This window comes from Triticum urartu, chromosome 4A (assembly GCF_056163025.1).
Source record: "Triticum urartu cultivar PI428250 chromosome 4A, HENAU_Tu73, whole genome shotgun sequence".
Taxonomy (NCBI): Eukaryota; Viridiplantae; Streptophyta; class Magnoliopsida; order Poales; family Poaceae; genus Triticum; species Triticum urartu.
In genome coordinates, this window is record NC_141876.1 from 440418228 (window position 1) to 440435209 (window position 16982).

General features: G+C 44.9%; 1 protein-coding gene across 1 annotated transcript; it reads right to left on the reverse strand.

Annotated features, from left to right (window-relative positions):
* Nucleotides 1-9838: 9838 nt before the first annotated feature.
* Nucleotides 9839-11287, reverse strand: LOC125551968 (uncharacterized). The gene has a single exon (XM_048715394.2). It carries the CDS (start codon nucleotides 11270-11272, stop codon nucleotides 10091-10093), a length of 1182 nt encoding a protein of 393 aa, XP_048571351.2. The 5' UTR covers nucleotides 11273-11287; the 3' UTR covers nucleotides 9839-10090.
* Between the last annotated feature and the right edge of the window lie 5695 nt (nucleotides 11288-16982).

Sequence of the window (16982 nt, forward strand, 5' to 3'; positions counted from 1 at the left end):
TGCACACTACGAGGCTCTTGTAAATAGCTGCTACTTCCTTCTTTTTTGTGCCATATTATCGTATCTATATTGACTTGTTCCAAATACAGAGGAAATCTCGTGTGGACCAAAAAGAACCTAAACCGAATGCAGTGCAAATCTTCAAGGATTGCCACACCAGCAAGATGAAGGGCATGAGCACACCAGTTCAAGCCGCTGTTGTAAGTCCTTACTCCTCCTGCCTTGAACTGATTGGTACTGTGATGTGTTCATTTAACTACTTGGTTTGCAGCCAATGTCAGTTACTCTGTTCACTTTTATTCACAGTTGTCTTAACGTATCATTTCACCTTACATGGTTTAAAAGAGATGAAGGATATTCTTTTGGTCTTGATCTGTAATCTAGTTGTTATGTTCACGTGCGCACACAATGATAAAATAGCCTGTTTGTTTTATATCTGTTTGCCCATGATATGAATGATGTCATACTATGTTCATCCTACTTTAAACCATGCCTCTTTATCCTTAGATGTCAACGAATGTGAGGAAATAGACAATACAGTAGGCATGCTACATGGACATATGTTCCGAAAGTGATTTTATTATGTAGTTGGCACTACAATACATGCTAATGTATTACAGTAGTTCACCAAAATAAGTTATGTATAAACGTTTAACCTACTTTGTTTGTTTTTGTCTCATTAGTAACTTATCTGGTACACTAATCTACAAGTTCAAACTTTCAGGAAGCTATGGAACAAATGATTGAATAGCCACAACCACCTGAAGGTGACGAGGCTACTACAGGCACAATGTCACCTCTTGCTGCAGTGCGTCAGTATCTCTCCACTAATAGTGCAAAAAGCACCTTCCTGCGTAATTCTGGGTTGGTTGTCAAGGTAACCTCGTCCAAATTGCCTACTGAACGAAATCTTCCTGCTAGACAGAGTGATATATCTGTGCTCCAGACACAAGTCCAATCCCCAATGGACATTGTTTCGGAAACAAGAATAGTGGTTGAGAAATGTCGTCAAGATATGAATGGTTTTGAAACCAGACTATCAGACATTCGCTTCGTTGTTCAAGAGCAATGGCGGAAAAAAGGTGGAGATCGTGCTGCTCCATCAGATTCTACAGCCTGAAACATTAGCACTCAGGTCAAATGATTTGTGCTTCTATACATCTGATGGTGCTTTTATATGGAAGGACTGTAAACTTTATGCCAACATGCCTTTTGTTGTATGGTTGGAATTTATTTTGTTGTGATACAACATTTATGATGCTGCCTCAGGCTGCAGTAATTACGATGCTATTTTTGTATAGTGTAGGTTTATCTTAGTAATGTATTCGGCTGATACCTTCATAGGAGCCCAACATGCCAACATTCGTCGGGCCCATTCCAATTGGGCTAAAAACGATTACGGGCCGAAATTGGCATGTAGCCCACTAAAAATATTTGGGCCTAAATCAGCATAAGCTTTCATATTTTTCTGGTAGGCCTGTGCCCATAGTGGGCCTTTAACATGCCTAAACATAATTTGGGCCCTCAGTAAAAATAGGCCGTTTACAGGTGTAAATATCTCGAGCCCATAAAATACATGGGCCTTTAATAGACCGAAAGTGGGATTGGGCCCTGATTGTGCCAAATAACCCACTGGACTTTAACAGGCCGAAATTCGGACGGGCCGTAAATGCGCCGACCTAATACACGGGCCTTTAACAGGCCGGAACTTCGGTCGGGCTAGATTATCGTCATTTTTATATGGGCCGTTAATGGGCCCGATATGACGTTGGGCCACATATGGCCCATGGTTTACGTCCGGCGTTAACAGGCCGAAAATGACAACAGGCCGAAAGTGGCCCAAAGCTATAGTGGGCCTCTAACAGGCCGAATGTCAGACATGGCCGAATATGACCCAAATCCTTCACGGTAGTTTATGGGCCGAAAGTTTTGATGGCCTATAAATGGGCCCAAATGAAGCCGGACCTTTAACAGGACGGAAATACATCGGGCCGTAATTCGGCCCAATTACTTAGTGGACTGTTAATGGGACAGAAGTGACCATGGGCCGCGTTGATGACAAGTTTAGGACATGTCGTTGACGGGTCGATTCGACAGAGAATGTTGGGCCTTTAGCTGGGCCGGCTCATTATGGTCGGCAGAATCTAGTGGGCCTTTAGCTGGGCCGGCCCATTGTGGTCCGCAAAATCTTGTGGGCCTTTAGCTGGGCCGGCCCATTATGGTCTGCAAAATCGTGTGGGCCTTTAGCTGGGCCGGCCCATTATGGTCCGCTAATTTTTGTGGGCCTTTAGCTGGGTCGGCCCATTATGGTCCGCTAATTTTTATGGGCCTTTAGCTGGGTCGGCCCATTATGGTCCGCTAAATCTTATGGGCCTTCGGTTGGGCCGGCCCATTTAATCTTTGTGGGCCACTTTTGGGCCGGTCCACGTGTCAACATATCATAGGCCCATCTCGACCATTGGATGAGTGACACCTATGCCAACGCGGAGCTGACACGTCGATCCGTCAGCCAATGAGAATTTTACACGTGGAAAATCGGCATTGGTCGTGGCTGTTAATGGGTTATCGGATCCAAAATCCGACCTGATAGCTTAACGGCGTTCCGTTACGGTGGATGCCACGTGTCGGTCACCCTTGATGAAAGCACTTCTGTGACGCGCGATTTATCGTCATGGAAGTGGACACTTCCGTGATGATAATTTTGGCAATGTCATGGAACACTTCTACGACAGCACAGGTATGACTATCTTGATTCTGTCATAAATTTGTCATGGATGTACATGCATGACAGAAAACACGACCTACTGTGACAAACACGTATCATCACGGAAGTGTATTTTTTTCTAGTGACTATGACGCTTTGACCGGAGGAGTAAGCTGTGGAGGTGGGCACCGCACACGGCTAAGAGAAATCTTGGTGTGTCTTTGGGGTGCCCCCGCCCCCGTATATGAAGGGGGGAAGGAGGCCAGCAGCCTAGGAGGGGCGCGCCAAGGGGGGGTCCTACTTGGACTCCCAGTCCAAGTAGGATTCGGCCCCCCACCCTTTCCTTCCAACGGAGGGGGGGAGAGGGAAGGAGAGGAGAGGAAGAGGGAAAGGGGGGCCGCGCCCCCTCCCCTTCCTATTCGGACACCCCTTTGGGGGGGCTTGTGGGCTGTCCCCTCTTCTCTCCCATGGCCCATGAGGCCCATGATTTCCCCCGGGCGGTTCCGGTAACCCCTCGGTACTCCGATAAAATACCCGAATCACTCGGAACCATTCCGATGTCCGAATATAACCTTCCAATATACGAATCTTTACCTCTGGACCATTGTGAGACTCCTCGTCATGTCTGTGATCTCATCCGGGACTCCGAACAAACTTCGGTCACCAAAACACATAACTCATAATACAAATCATCATCGAACGTTAAGCATGCAGACCCTACGGGTTCGAGAACGATGTAGACATGACCGAGACACATCTCCGGTCAATAACCAATAGCGGAACCTGGATGCTCATATTGGTTCCTACATATTCTACGAAGATCTTTATCGGTCAAACCGCATAACAACATACATCATTCCCTTTGTCATTGGTATGTTACTTGCTCGAGATTCGATCGTCGGTATCCTCATACCTAGTTCAATCTCGTTACCGACAAGTCTCTTCACTCGTTTCGTAATGCATCATCCCGCAACTAACTCATTAGTCACATTGCTTGCAAGGCTTATAGTGATGTGCATTACCGAGAGGGCCCATAGATACCTCTCCGATACACGGAGTGACAAGTCCTAATCTTGATCTATGCCAACTTAACAAACACCTTCGGAGACACATGTAGAGCATCTTTATAATCACCCATTTAAGTTCTGGCATTTGATAGCACACAAGGTGTTCCTCCGGTATTCGGGAGTTATAATCTCATAGTCAGAGGAATATGTATAAGTCATGAAGAAAGCAATAGAAATAAAACTAAACGATCATAATGCTAAGCTAACGGATGGGTCTTTTCCATCACATCATTCTCTAATGATGTGATCCCGTTCATCGAATGACAACACATGTCCATGGTTAGGAAACTTAACCATCTTTGATTAACGAGTTAGTCAAGTAGAGGCATACTAGGGACACTCTGTTTGTCTATGTATTCACACATGTACTAAGTTTCCGGTTAATACAATTCTAGTATGAATAATAAACATTTATCATGATATAAGGAAATATAAATAACAACTTTATTGTTGCGTCTAGGGCATATTTCCTTCAAAGAGTTGGGCCAGAAGAGTCCTGAGTCGACGACAAGGGTGGAGGGGGCGCCCCCTGCCTTGGCACTGACTCGTGGACCCCCTGACTTGAAACCGACGCCAAAAATTCCTATAAATCCATAAACCCCCAGAAAGAAACCTAGATCGGGAATTCCGCCGCCACAAGCCTCTGTAGCCACGAAAAACCAATCGGGAGCCCGTTCCGGCACCCTGTCGGAGGGGGAAACCATCACCGGTGGCAATATTCATCATCTCCGCGGTCTCCATGACAAGGAGGGAGTAGTTCACCCTCGGGGCTGAGGGTATGTACCAGTAGCTATGTGTTTGATCTCTCTCTCTCTATCTCTCTCTCTCTCATGTTTTTGATATGGCATGATCTTGATGTACCGCGAGCTTTGTTACTATAGTTGAATCATATGGTGTTTCTCCCCCTCTATCTTCTTGTGATGAATTGAGTTTTACCTTTGAGGTTTCACTATTATCATATTGAATACTATTATGGATTTGAGAACACTTGGTGTATGTCTTGCGTGGGATACACGTGGTGACAATGGGGTATTCTATTGATTCACTTGATGCACATTTTCGTCCTTGTTTCTCCGGTAGAGATCTTGGGGCACTCTTTGAGGTTATTTATGTTGGATTGGATATTATGAATCTGAAGTTGTTTGATGCATATCGTATAATTGACCCACGGATACTTGTGGTGACATTGGAGTATCTAGGTGACATTAGGGTTGATTGATGTGTGTCATATGGTGTTATTTTACTACGAACTGTATGGCTGTTTGTGACACTTATAAGAATAGCTCAATGGATTGATCGGAAATAATAACTTTGAGTTGGTTTCGTACCCTACAAGCAATCATCTTATGTTCCCCGCGATATGAACTTTGGAGTGACTTTTGTCGCACGTTGAGGGATTTTCGTATGATTTAATTATGTTATCATTGTTGAGAGAACTTGCACTAGTGAAAGTATGAACCCTATACCTTGTTCCCAAGCATTGCAATACCTTTTTTTGCTCACTTTTGCTACTAGTTACCTTGCTGTTTTTACATTTTCAGATTACAAAAACCTATATATGCCATCCATATTATGCTTGTATCACCATCTCTTCACCGAACTACTGCACCTATACAATTTACCATTGTATTGGGTTATTTGGGGACACAAGATACTCTTTGTTATTTGGTTGCAAGGTTGTTTGAGAGAGACCATGTTCATCCTACGCCTCCCACGGATTGATAAACCTTAGGTCATCCACTCGAGGGAAATTTGCTATTGTCCTACAAAACTCTGCGCTTGGAGGCCCAACACGAGTGTACAAGAAGAAGGTTGTGTAGTAGACATCACGCCGCCTTTTATTTCATTTCATTTTATTTTTATTTATCGTTTAACCTTGGCCAGTAGTTTCGATAAAACCCCCATTATTATTGTTCCGTTTGCAACCGATAGAATAGGCTATTTCCATAATACGATCTAGGTGTGAACGTAGCTGCATCTGCGACAACGTAGTTATGAGGTTGGTAATTGTGTGTGCATCATTCCATGTGGGATCGACAAACTCTACTTATCACGAATTACAATAGTCATGTGCACTTGCAGATCATCAGCCTCGCAACCCCTAGATGGCTTGTGTAGGTGCCTATGCACCCTAGGGCACTCCCGGTGCCCCCTCTATCCTGGAGGCTAATATACCCCGTGACATTCATCGTATTTATCGACTGCTTTTTCGCCCCCACTGCTTCACTTTGAAGGCAATCTTCGTTTCCAGCTTTGATACCCCCTGAACATAAAAGATAATTCAGCTACATCTTCGTCAACGTTGTTCCTCGTCTCTCTGAGATGAGTTGTGAGTAGGCCAGACTATGGGTTCATGTCAGTAGCCAAGATGCAATCTCTCCCCTTTGCAGATCAATACAATAGTCATTCAAGTTTCCGTGCATGATTATGGTTAATCTTATGTAAACACTTGTTGTGATGTTGATCATGTGATGAATTGTCTTTTATGTTCAAATCATATGGATGACCTATGTTATTTTTTTGTTCAGATCATATGGATGACCTATGTTTGATTTATGTATGCATAATTTCTCATGTTATTTGTCGACTCTTTGCTAGTTTAGATGGGTAATCAGTGGTGGACAAGGAGTACATTAGCTGGGTTTAATCTTGCAAGTAAACTATTGTATTGAAAAAAGTGAAAAGTCTTGCATTGTATTATAGCCATTAAGGATACTAGATGATACCCCGCGCGTTGCTGCAGGAATTTGTAGAGAAGAATTGATGCATTGAGAAATATTAACAATCATTCAAGCAAATATTTTTATTCCTTCTTAACCATGTATTGTGCAAATACATGTATAAGATCATCAATAGTACTAATGAGAGTTAATTTGGATAACACTTGTACTTGATACATGTAATGATCACTTATTCTTGATTTAAGCCACATTATAACTAATTGTAGGTAGACGTGTAGTGCAGCTGCTCACATGCATGCTTGACCATGTCATCCCTGCTGTTCAAAAATCAACATTATTAGTATAGTTGTACTTGTGTAATCAGGTTAGCGGAGAGAAACATACTTTTGACTAATTTTATTTGGATAAGAGAACTGATAGTACCTATAAATTTTTGTTCCGATTATACTCATAACCTTTGTCGGGGATATACCCCGCGGTGTAACCGGCCGGATGTATGACTCGGCTGGATCTTGGCGACTCATTGGTAACCCGTCCGATCTTGGCGACTCACTAGTAACCCGCCTGATCTTGGCGGCTCATTGGTAACCCGGCGAGCGGGTCAGACGGACGACAAGGCCCAAGACCCAGTAGGCCGGTTCGTATGATGGTGGGCCGGCTTAAGAGGAAAGGCATAAGGAATATTCTCCTATAAAGAAAGCAAGACTAGGACTCCACTTGTAATAGATTAATCCTAATCCTACTAGGACTAGTCATATAAACCGCCCCTTCAACATATATAAGAAGGGGCAGGGCACCCCAAGAGGGAGAAGAAGAAAATAATAGCTAAGGCTAGACACAACTAGGAGAGCCGGTTTACGGCGACTCTCTCATGAGCATAATGAGATCTAGCCACAAACAGCATGTAGGGCTATTACCGGATGATGTTTCTCAGGGCCCGAAGCTGTCTAAATCCTTGTCTTGTGTTGCGTCTCTTGATTCCACTCAACCCCTCTCAAGCTACCACAAAGATGCGTTGGCCTCACGACTAAGTCCTCACACTAGGAATCTGTCGTGACAATTCCACGACAACCTTGTTACTTGTTCATTGTCACATTGTTGTTTATACCATCTGACAAACTGAGATGAAGTTCTCTTGCTGGAAGATCTACCTCTTTTCCATGGTGGCCTGCAAATATGGCATTCAAGAGAAATTCAATGGTGAATAGGAAATATCTTTATAATTTGGTACCTCTCTCTATTGGTGGTTTCAGCTTCTCTATATTTAGTACTTCATTTAGCTAAAGAGTACATGCTAACAAAAATCATCATTTGAATTCATGTTCAATTGACCTGAACTAATCGACCTATACAAAGAGTTATAAAATTATTACTTATTTTGTTTTTCTTCTTGTCCATAGTTGCGGGTTGGTGAGGAGGTATAGCATTGTTTGACCCATCTAGTGTTTTGATCATTGGGCCACAACAAAAGTTTGGTCAGATTTGTTTAAATAGAGCCTTTAACTTCTATTTTATGGTTGCTGGAAAACCTCTGGATACTTATTGTAGAAGATGGATGGGTAATCAGTTCTTTGTTTCGAGATGCCTGGAAGCATTTTATGGCTCGGGTTAGTTTTTTGCAGGAAATTATAGTTCAGATTAGGCTCCAGAAAATACTTCCTGAAATGAATAGAAAATGTCTAACCTTTCTAGAGGCTGCATTTAGGGGAAGCGATCTTCATGACTCCCAGCCCAGAACCATTGCGATAACTATGTTGTCATATACAGAATTAGAAGAAAAATAAGATAATGCATAAACTCAAATGTACCATATAATCTGGCAAGTGTTCACAAAAATATTAGGTGATGTCGGACATATCATCAAATATTGCTTTCCAGAGCACAATACATATGCAAGAATGAACTCCATGGCCAAGGACTGGAATAGATCACTATCTATATGACCTGTATATGTGAACCTGAATGTTGCTCTTTGTAAATCCCTGAAACTTAGATTTAGAACCAATGAATCTAGTAAAGGACTAAATCTGTGAATGAAGACAAAATTGGCAACATTAGCATGGTTTGTGATTCCAGCCGGCAACGATGAGACATGTTCTAGATAGCACCTTTTTCTAATCCAATGTTCCTGTCATAGACTATGACCAGCAGCGCCAAGCCGCAAAAATCAATTGCGTGTAACAACTAACAGAAAATAAAACACACAACCTCACAAATTATCTTTGTATCAATTTGCTGGAGTTAATTCCCTTTGATCTCACATAATAGCTAAGCTACACAACACTCAAAGAGTCAAAAAAATATAGGTACAATAATGATACCTGAGTGGCATGACATGGAATCTTCTCCTTTCTATCTTTGATAAGTAACTACTGAACTTCACGAGAAAGATAATGGATTTGCAACAACAACTAAATGATCATAGTGGTATGCTGAGGTGAAATCAGACAGTTTGTTGAAAATAAAAAGGAAATAATTGCTGAGGTGGACATGTTGCATGTCAAGTGAAATAGGATAGTGGGGATCAACTATTTAAGTATTATAGATGCATCTAATAAAATCCCGCAAACAATAGCATGGAATCATGTGTAAAGAAATTATTTGTGTTTACACTTAATGCTTGTTAGGTGCAAAAGGTGCATCGGCCTTGAAGCAAATTATTAGTTATAGATGCAAGGTGAGTCTCGGTCCACATAATTATGGGTATGCTGCCTATGTAATATCATCACATCACAATTAGTCTAGCATGAGCATGAGATATTTCATTTTAAACCTTTTCATATGATTATGTTACTTGCCACATTTTTATGTATTCGAGAGTTACACTTGATGAACCTATAAACTTGGTCCAGTTTTTAGCATAAGAATTAACTTCCAACACCTTTATACGCATTTTTATTTTCAGTTATCATTTTTTAAAATAAAAAATATTATCTACTGCCACATTATCTTTTAATTATTTTGTCATCAGACTACTAATAAGACTGGTAAGGTTGACACCTTTGTTGGTATTGTTGGCGTACAAATTTTATTTGTGTTGTAGAACTTATCATCGGTGTGAAAATCTTGTACCTCCATGGATTGATATCTTGGTTTCTCACCGAGAGACAATTGCCGCTTGCTACAAACTCTTACACTAAGAGGTTAGCAACAAGCAAGACAAGCTATCATTTGACTCGTGAAAAACTTCATGCATTGATTACCTTGGTTCTTCAGTTGAAGGGAAATCTTCTACTCCCTCTGTAAAAATATAAGAGAAACGCTCTTATATCTCTATACAAAGGAAGTACATCTCGTGAAGTACTTGTTACAAACATGCTTCCGTGCCCAATAGATATGGGAGTCATGGATTTGCAACATCTCATACCATAATATAGGTTGTGGAGTTGGTGAAGCATTGCTCAAATTATGTTGTAATAAATAGGTACAAAAATCTTAATTTACATACAAATACAAATAATTCTCCAACAAAAGGAGGCAGGAAATGTGACGAGCAGCAAAATCCTTAATCCCTTATCACTAGCATCTCACAATTTTATTTACCAAGCTATACCACAATACCTTTTTTTTTGCGGGTGGGTTATACCACAATACTTAACGGAAGATTCTGTGATGGGTGTACACTCTGCAGTGAGTTCTCACGCCTGCTTCCCCCTGACCTTGTTGAGGTGCACAAAGTCAAAGGCCACCACGACGGTCCTGTCCATCCTTTTGACGACGAACCTCTCCACCAGCACCGACCGGCCGGCCACCTTCTCGGCCTCCTCCTCCTCGTCGACCCACCCGCCCCTGTACTCCTCCCACCGCATCCTCTCCCACACGCTCGCGCACACCCCCACGCTCTGCCCGGCCGCGGCTCTGAACCACACGTACCCGTCACCGTGCCGCGGGGCGCCGCTGGACACCTCCTGCGTCGCCTCCAGGCTCCCGCCGATGAGCACCTTCCTGCTGTACAGCTTAGAGCCGCCGTGGGTGTCGTGGACCGGCTCCCAGTGCTGCTCGAGCGCCACCTCGTAGAAGGCGGCGCGGTCCATCTGCTCGGACGGGGAGACGCCGTCTTCTTTGATGAGATAGAACGGGCAGTACCATTTCCCGACAGCCGTTGACACCGCCGTCGCCGCGGGGGAGACGTCGAGGAGGCTCGCGTCGGCGAGCTGGCGCGAGCGGTGCGCCACGTTGAGGCCCAGCGCGTCGCCGAGGTCGAGCCGGTTCTTGGTGGGCTTGGAGGCGTACACGCGCCAATACTTCTTGCGGTAGAGGTAGTTTGGGTAGCCGTCGGCGGCGACGGCCTTGGCCGTGAACCGGCCCCGGCGGCGCTGGACGATCTCGATCTGCTGGTAGACGTCGGCCGGGTCGAACGGCTGCGGCTTGACGTCGTTGATGCAGCGGCAGAAGCAGCACGGGGTCATGTCCTCCTCGCGGGAGCAGGTCCGGACGAGCCCCTTGCGCTTGCCCGAGGCGACGACGGCGTAGTAGCGGTTGGAAGCGACGGGCTGGTCGGGGACGGGCACGAAGACGACGGAGTCGGTGTAGGTGGTGCTGCTCTGCCCGTGGTGCTCCGTGTACCGGAGCGTGAGCACGCGGTCCTGCGGGAACGGGAGGTCGCGCACGCGCGTCCCGCCGCACTGCCCCCAGCAGCACGTCTCGTCGTCGTCCCCGTCGTCGTTGCCCTTGACGACGAGGTAGCCCGAGTTCCGGCCGTCGGGCGGCGGCCGGGAAGCCGCCTCCGGGTGGCTCATGAAGAGAGAGAGCGGCTTGGTCGCGTACATGGCTCCTTGATTTTCTGCTTCTTGTGTGTGTCCTTCAAGTTTACTTTGCATATATATACTACAAGAGTACAAGTACGGGTGCCGCACTGAAACTATATGAAAATATGTTTGCGATATGATCTTATCGTGTGATTAGTAAAAGGGAGTTAACAAGAAAGTCGGGATGACCGTTAGTTGTTCACTGGGCCAAGGAAACGCGTGGTTTGACGCGATTAGTTGCCGCTAGCGCACCTCGTCTGTTGTACGTATTACAACATTCATAGTTTCACAAGATATAAACTTCGTCCAAGAAATTACCTTTGTTTGACCACTGGAATCTCCGAGAAGTTTCTTGTTTTGCCGGGACCAAGGTACGGCTTAACCTGCTCCGCCACGGTCAGCGCACTCTTTGTAGGAACATGGATATACATGTCGATAATCCAATCCCATGTGGATATGACCTGGTACACGATTTTTTAGAAGAAAAGGGCCACGCCCCTGTTCCATTCCCATTCAGAAATGAAACACAAATTCGGTCATATTACAGTGAAAAGCACGCGGTGAGCAGCAAACGTACTGCCACAGTCTGTTTATCAACGCCACAAAAGCTATAGAAACGTAAGGCACAGAAACTAGTTGAAGGTTAAGCACAACAAGGACCCAAACCGGCACACACAGTCCGTGTTACATAGGGTGTGTTTGGATGCCGCCCCAGCTCGCCTTACCACCTCAAAATTTTGGCGTAGCATTCTACCACCTATGTTTTGCCCAAAAATTGGCGTGGATATGAACTACGAACGTTGATGGGGTGCTGGCGAGCCAAATTATTGGCCTCCATCCAAACGAACGTCCACACTTGGTCAATGGCCAAATTGTTGACAAGGCAGCTATGGGCACCAATCTAAACATACCCGTAGTAGCCCCGATCAGCACCGGACATGTCGAGGTCCCGCTTGTTATGGCTTCAGAAAGCATCTCCCCGCCTCAGCCAGGATCTGGCCACAATAGCAGAGGGGGCTTCTCGCTAGCAGCTCCAGTTCTTTCAAAATCCGCTGCAGTTTGTCCCTGACATGACCTGCGGATAGGCAGCCCCACGAAAATAGATTCAACCCGGTTTTTCACCAAATAGCTTGCATCCCATGCCAAACAACAGAATTGAAAACCATGTCATTGCGAGTTTTACAGAGAGCCCATAGACCGGCTGCATGAATAACATTAACCGCAGCAAATTCATCTCCTCTGTGCCAACGGGATGAGAAGGACATCATATTAATGTCACCTCTAAATCCAATCAGCCTACAGATTGCTTTCCAGAACTCAGCAGCAACAACACAACCGAAAAATAAATGGAAACAAGACTCTAGCTCAGAGCAAAAAACATAAGTAGGGTCCAAAACTGCTTGCCTTTTACCTAGGTTATCCCTAGTTAGCAGTTTGTTATTAGCTAAGAGCCATAGAAAAATATGTATCCTAGGAGGAATCTTGATAGACCAAACAGCAGGGGAGCCAACCGGTAGCACACCCCTAAAATTAACAAACTTGTAGAAGGATTTGACTGTATATACCCCTTTGGAATTCATATTCCAAACCAGGGAATCCTCTAGATCAGTGTACTGGATGGAGTTAACAATTTCTAGTAGCTCAAACCATAGGGTCATAAGCTCCCGAGTAAAGCATCTCCTAAATGTAAGCTTAAGGGTATCTCCATCCCACACTTTGTCAATAGTTATATTGTGCTCATTAGCTAAAACATAAATGTCCCAATATCGGGTAGTTAAGGTGGCATTACCAAACCAATGATCCTCCCAGATCCTCACCCTCTTACCATTGCCTATATTCCAGGAGAAGCCAACCTTAGCAGTTTGGGCTACCCAAAGCACCCCCCCTTCCAGAAAGGAGAGGCCAGAGCAAGCAAAATTATTGTTATTATGGGGATTATACTTGGAATCAATGACATTCTTCCAAATTTTACCCTCAGAGTTATAATATCTACCCAAGAAGCTAGAAGGGCCAAATTCATATCCCCAATATCAGTAATGCCAAAGCCCCCAAACTCCTTTCCCATGGTAAGGGAGCCCCAAGCAGCTAAGTGATATTTGTGATGGCCCTCATAGTCATCCTAGAAGCAATGAGCCAACTGAAAATTAATGAGTTTAATTACCCATTTGGGAAATTTAATGAAGCCCATGAGATAAGTGGGGGTACTAGCTAAACAGGCTTGGACTAGAATTGGTCTCTTACCAAAGGAAAGAAGGCTTGAAAGGACACGCGGTGCCTGTCGGTGTCAAAACCGGCGGATCTTGGGTAGGGGGTCCCGAACTGTGCGTCTAAGGTCGATGATAACAGGAGGCAGGGAACACAATGTTTACCCAGGTTCGGGCCCTCTCTATGGAGGTAATACCCTACTTCCTGCTTGATTGATCTTGATGAATATGAGTATTACAAGAGTTGATCTACCACGAGATCGTAATGGCTAAACCCTAAAAGTCTAACATGTCTGACTATGATTATGAGGATGTATCTACGGACCTAGACCTCCGGTTTATATAGACACTGGAGGGATCTAGGGTTACATGAGGTCGGTTACAGAGAAAGGAATCTTCATATTTGATCACCAAGCTTGCCTTCCACGCCAAGGAGAGTCCCATCCGGACACAGGTAAAGTCTTCGGTCTTCGTATCTTCACGGCCCATCAGTCCGGCCCATATCCAATAGGTCGGACGCCCGAGGACCCCTTAGTCCAGGACTCCCTCAGTAGCCCCTGAACCAGGCTTCAATGGCGAGGTGTCCGGCGCACAGATTATCTTCGGCATTGCAAGGTGGGTTCCCCTTTCCGAATACTCCAAAATAGTCTTCGGACGTAACGAACGTGTCCGGATATGTAACACAAGTACCACACACAACCGCAGAGAATATAATATTGCACGAGTCCAATATGCTGACAACTTTTTGTAATGTGAGAACATGTTTGCCCAGTCATTATTTCAAACCGTTTCTTGTCCTGCCATTCCACGTTTCGAGGTGTGGTTTTATTGGCACGTCTTGTCGAAGCAGAGATCGTGCCCCCTTATTGCGGGATTCTCATTAATATGAGTGTGGGTAACCCAACCGCTCCATTGGTATGGTTCCTTAGGAATAGGCAGGTTTTTAGGTTTAGAAGGAGGCGTTCGATATCCGTTGCCTTTATAAAGGGGCCAAGGGCCATCTTATTTTGTGCCAACCCTTTCCTCAACCCTTCCAACTTCGAGTTCTAGCGCCCGAGGTTCGACTTCATTGCTTCAAGCTGCCCAATCATGTCCGGACCTGGCCTACAGGGCCGATGTGTGGCCTCCTCTGTTATAGAGGAGGATATTACAATGTTGGGGAACGTAGTAATTTCAAAAAAATTCCTACGCACACGCAAGATCATGGTGATGCAAAACAACGAGAGGGGAGAGTGTTGTCCACATACCCTCGTAGACCGAAAGCGGAACGGTTGATGTAGTCGTACGTCTTCACGACCCGACCGATCAAGTACCGAACGCACGGCACCTCCGAGTTCAGCACACATTCAGCCCGATGACGTCCCTCGAAATCCGATCCAGCCGAGTGTTGAGGGAGAGTTTCGTCAGCACGACGGCGTGGTGACGATATTGATGTTCTACCGATGCAGGGCTTCGCCTAAGCACTACTACATTATTATCGAGGTGGACTATGGTAGAGGGGGCACCGCACACGGCTAAAAGATCAACTTGATCAATTGTTGTGTCTATGGGGTGCCCCTGCCCCCGTATATAAAGGAGCAAGGGGGGTGCGGCCGGCCAGGGAGAGGGCGCGCCAGGAGGAGTCCTACTCCCACGGGGAGTAGGACTCCCCCCTTTTCCTGATTGGAATAGGATTCGGGAGGGGGAAAGAGGAGGGAGAGAAGGAAAGGGGGGGCGCCCCCTTCTCCTTGTCCTATTCGGACTAGGGGGGAGGGGCGCGTGGCCCAGCCCTGGCCGCCTCTCCTCTTCTCCGTAAAGGCCCACTAAGGCCCATTTACCTCCTGGGGGGTTCCGGTAACCTCCCGGTACTCCGGTAAAATCCCGATTTCACCCGGAACACTTCCGATATCCAAACATAGGCTTCCAATATATCAATCTTCATGTCTCGACCATTTCGAGACTCCTCGTCATGTCTGTGATCACATCCGGGACTCCGAACAACCTTCGGTACATCAAAACATATAAACTCATAATATAACTGTCATCGTAACGTTAAGCGTACGGACCCTACGGGTTCGAGAACTATGTAGACATGACCGAGACATGTCTCCGGTCAATATCCAATAGTGGAACCTGGATGCTCATATTGGCTCCTACATATTCTACGAAGATCTTTATCGGTCAAACCGCATAACAACATACGTTGTTCCCTTTGTCATCGGTATGTTACTTGCCCGAGATTCGATCTTCGGTATCTCAATACCTAGTTCAATCTCGTTACCGGCAAGTCTCTTTACTCGTTCTGTAATACATCATCCCACAACTAACTCATTAGTTGCAATGCTTGCAAGGCTTAAGTGATGTGCATTACCGAGAGGGCCCAGAGATACCTCTCCGACAATCGGAGTGACAAATCCTAATCTCGAAATACGCCAACCCAACAAGTACCTTTGGAGATACCTGTAGAGCACCTTTATAATCACCCAGTTACGTTGTGACGTTTGGTAGCACACAAAGTGTTCCTCCGGTAAACGGGAGTTGCATAATCTCATAGTCATAGGAACATGTATAAGTCATGAAGAAAGCAATAGCAACATACTAAATGACCGGGTGCTAAGCTAACGGAATGGGTCATGTCAATCACATTATTCTCCTAATGATGTGACCCCGTTAATCAAATGACAACTCATGTCTATGGTTAGGAAACATAACCATCATTGATCAACGAGCTAGTCAAGTAGAGGCATACTAGTGACAATCTGTTTGTCTATGTATTCACAAATGTATTATGTTTCCGGTTAATACAATTCTAGCATGAATAATAAACATGTATCATGATATAAGGAAATAAATAATAACTTTATTATTGCCTCTAGGGAATATTTCCTTCAGTCTCCCACTTGCACTAGAGTCAATAATCTAGATTACATAGTAATGATTCTAACACCCATGGAGCCTTGGTGCTGATCATGTTTTGCTCATGGAAGAGGCTTAGTCAACGGGTTTGCAACATTTAGATCCGTATGTATCTTGCAAATTTCTATGTCTCCCACTTGGACTAAATCCCGGATGGAATTGAAGCGTCTCTTGATGTGCTTGGTTCTCTTGTGAAATCTGGATTCCTTCGCCAAGGCAATTGCACCAGTATTGTCACAAAAGATTTTCATTGGACCCGATGCACTAGGTATGACACCTAGATCAGATATGAACTCCTTCATCCAGACTCCTTCATTTGCTGCTTCCGAAGCAGCTATGTACTCCACTTCACATGTAGATCCCACCACAACGCTTTGTTTAGAAATGCACCAACTGACAGCTCCACCATTCAATGTAAACACGTTTCCGGTTTGCGATTTAGAATCGCCCGGATCAATGTCAAAGCTTGCATCAACGTAACACTTTACGATGAGCTCTTTGTCACCTCCATATACGAGAAACATATCCTTAGTCCTTTTCAGGTATTTCAGGATGTTCATGACCGATGTCCAGTGATCCACTCCTGGATTACTTTGGTACCTCCCTGCTAGACTTATACCAAGGCACACATCAGGTCTGGTACACAGCATTGCATACATGATAGAGCCTATGGCTGAAGCATA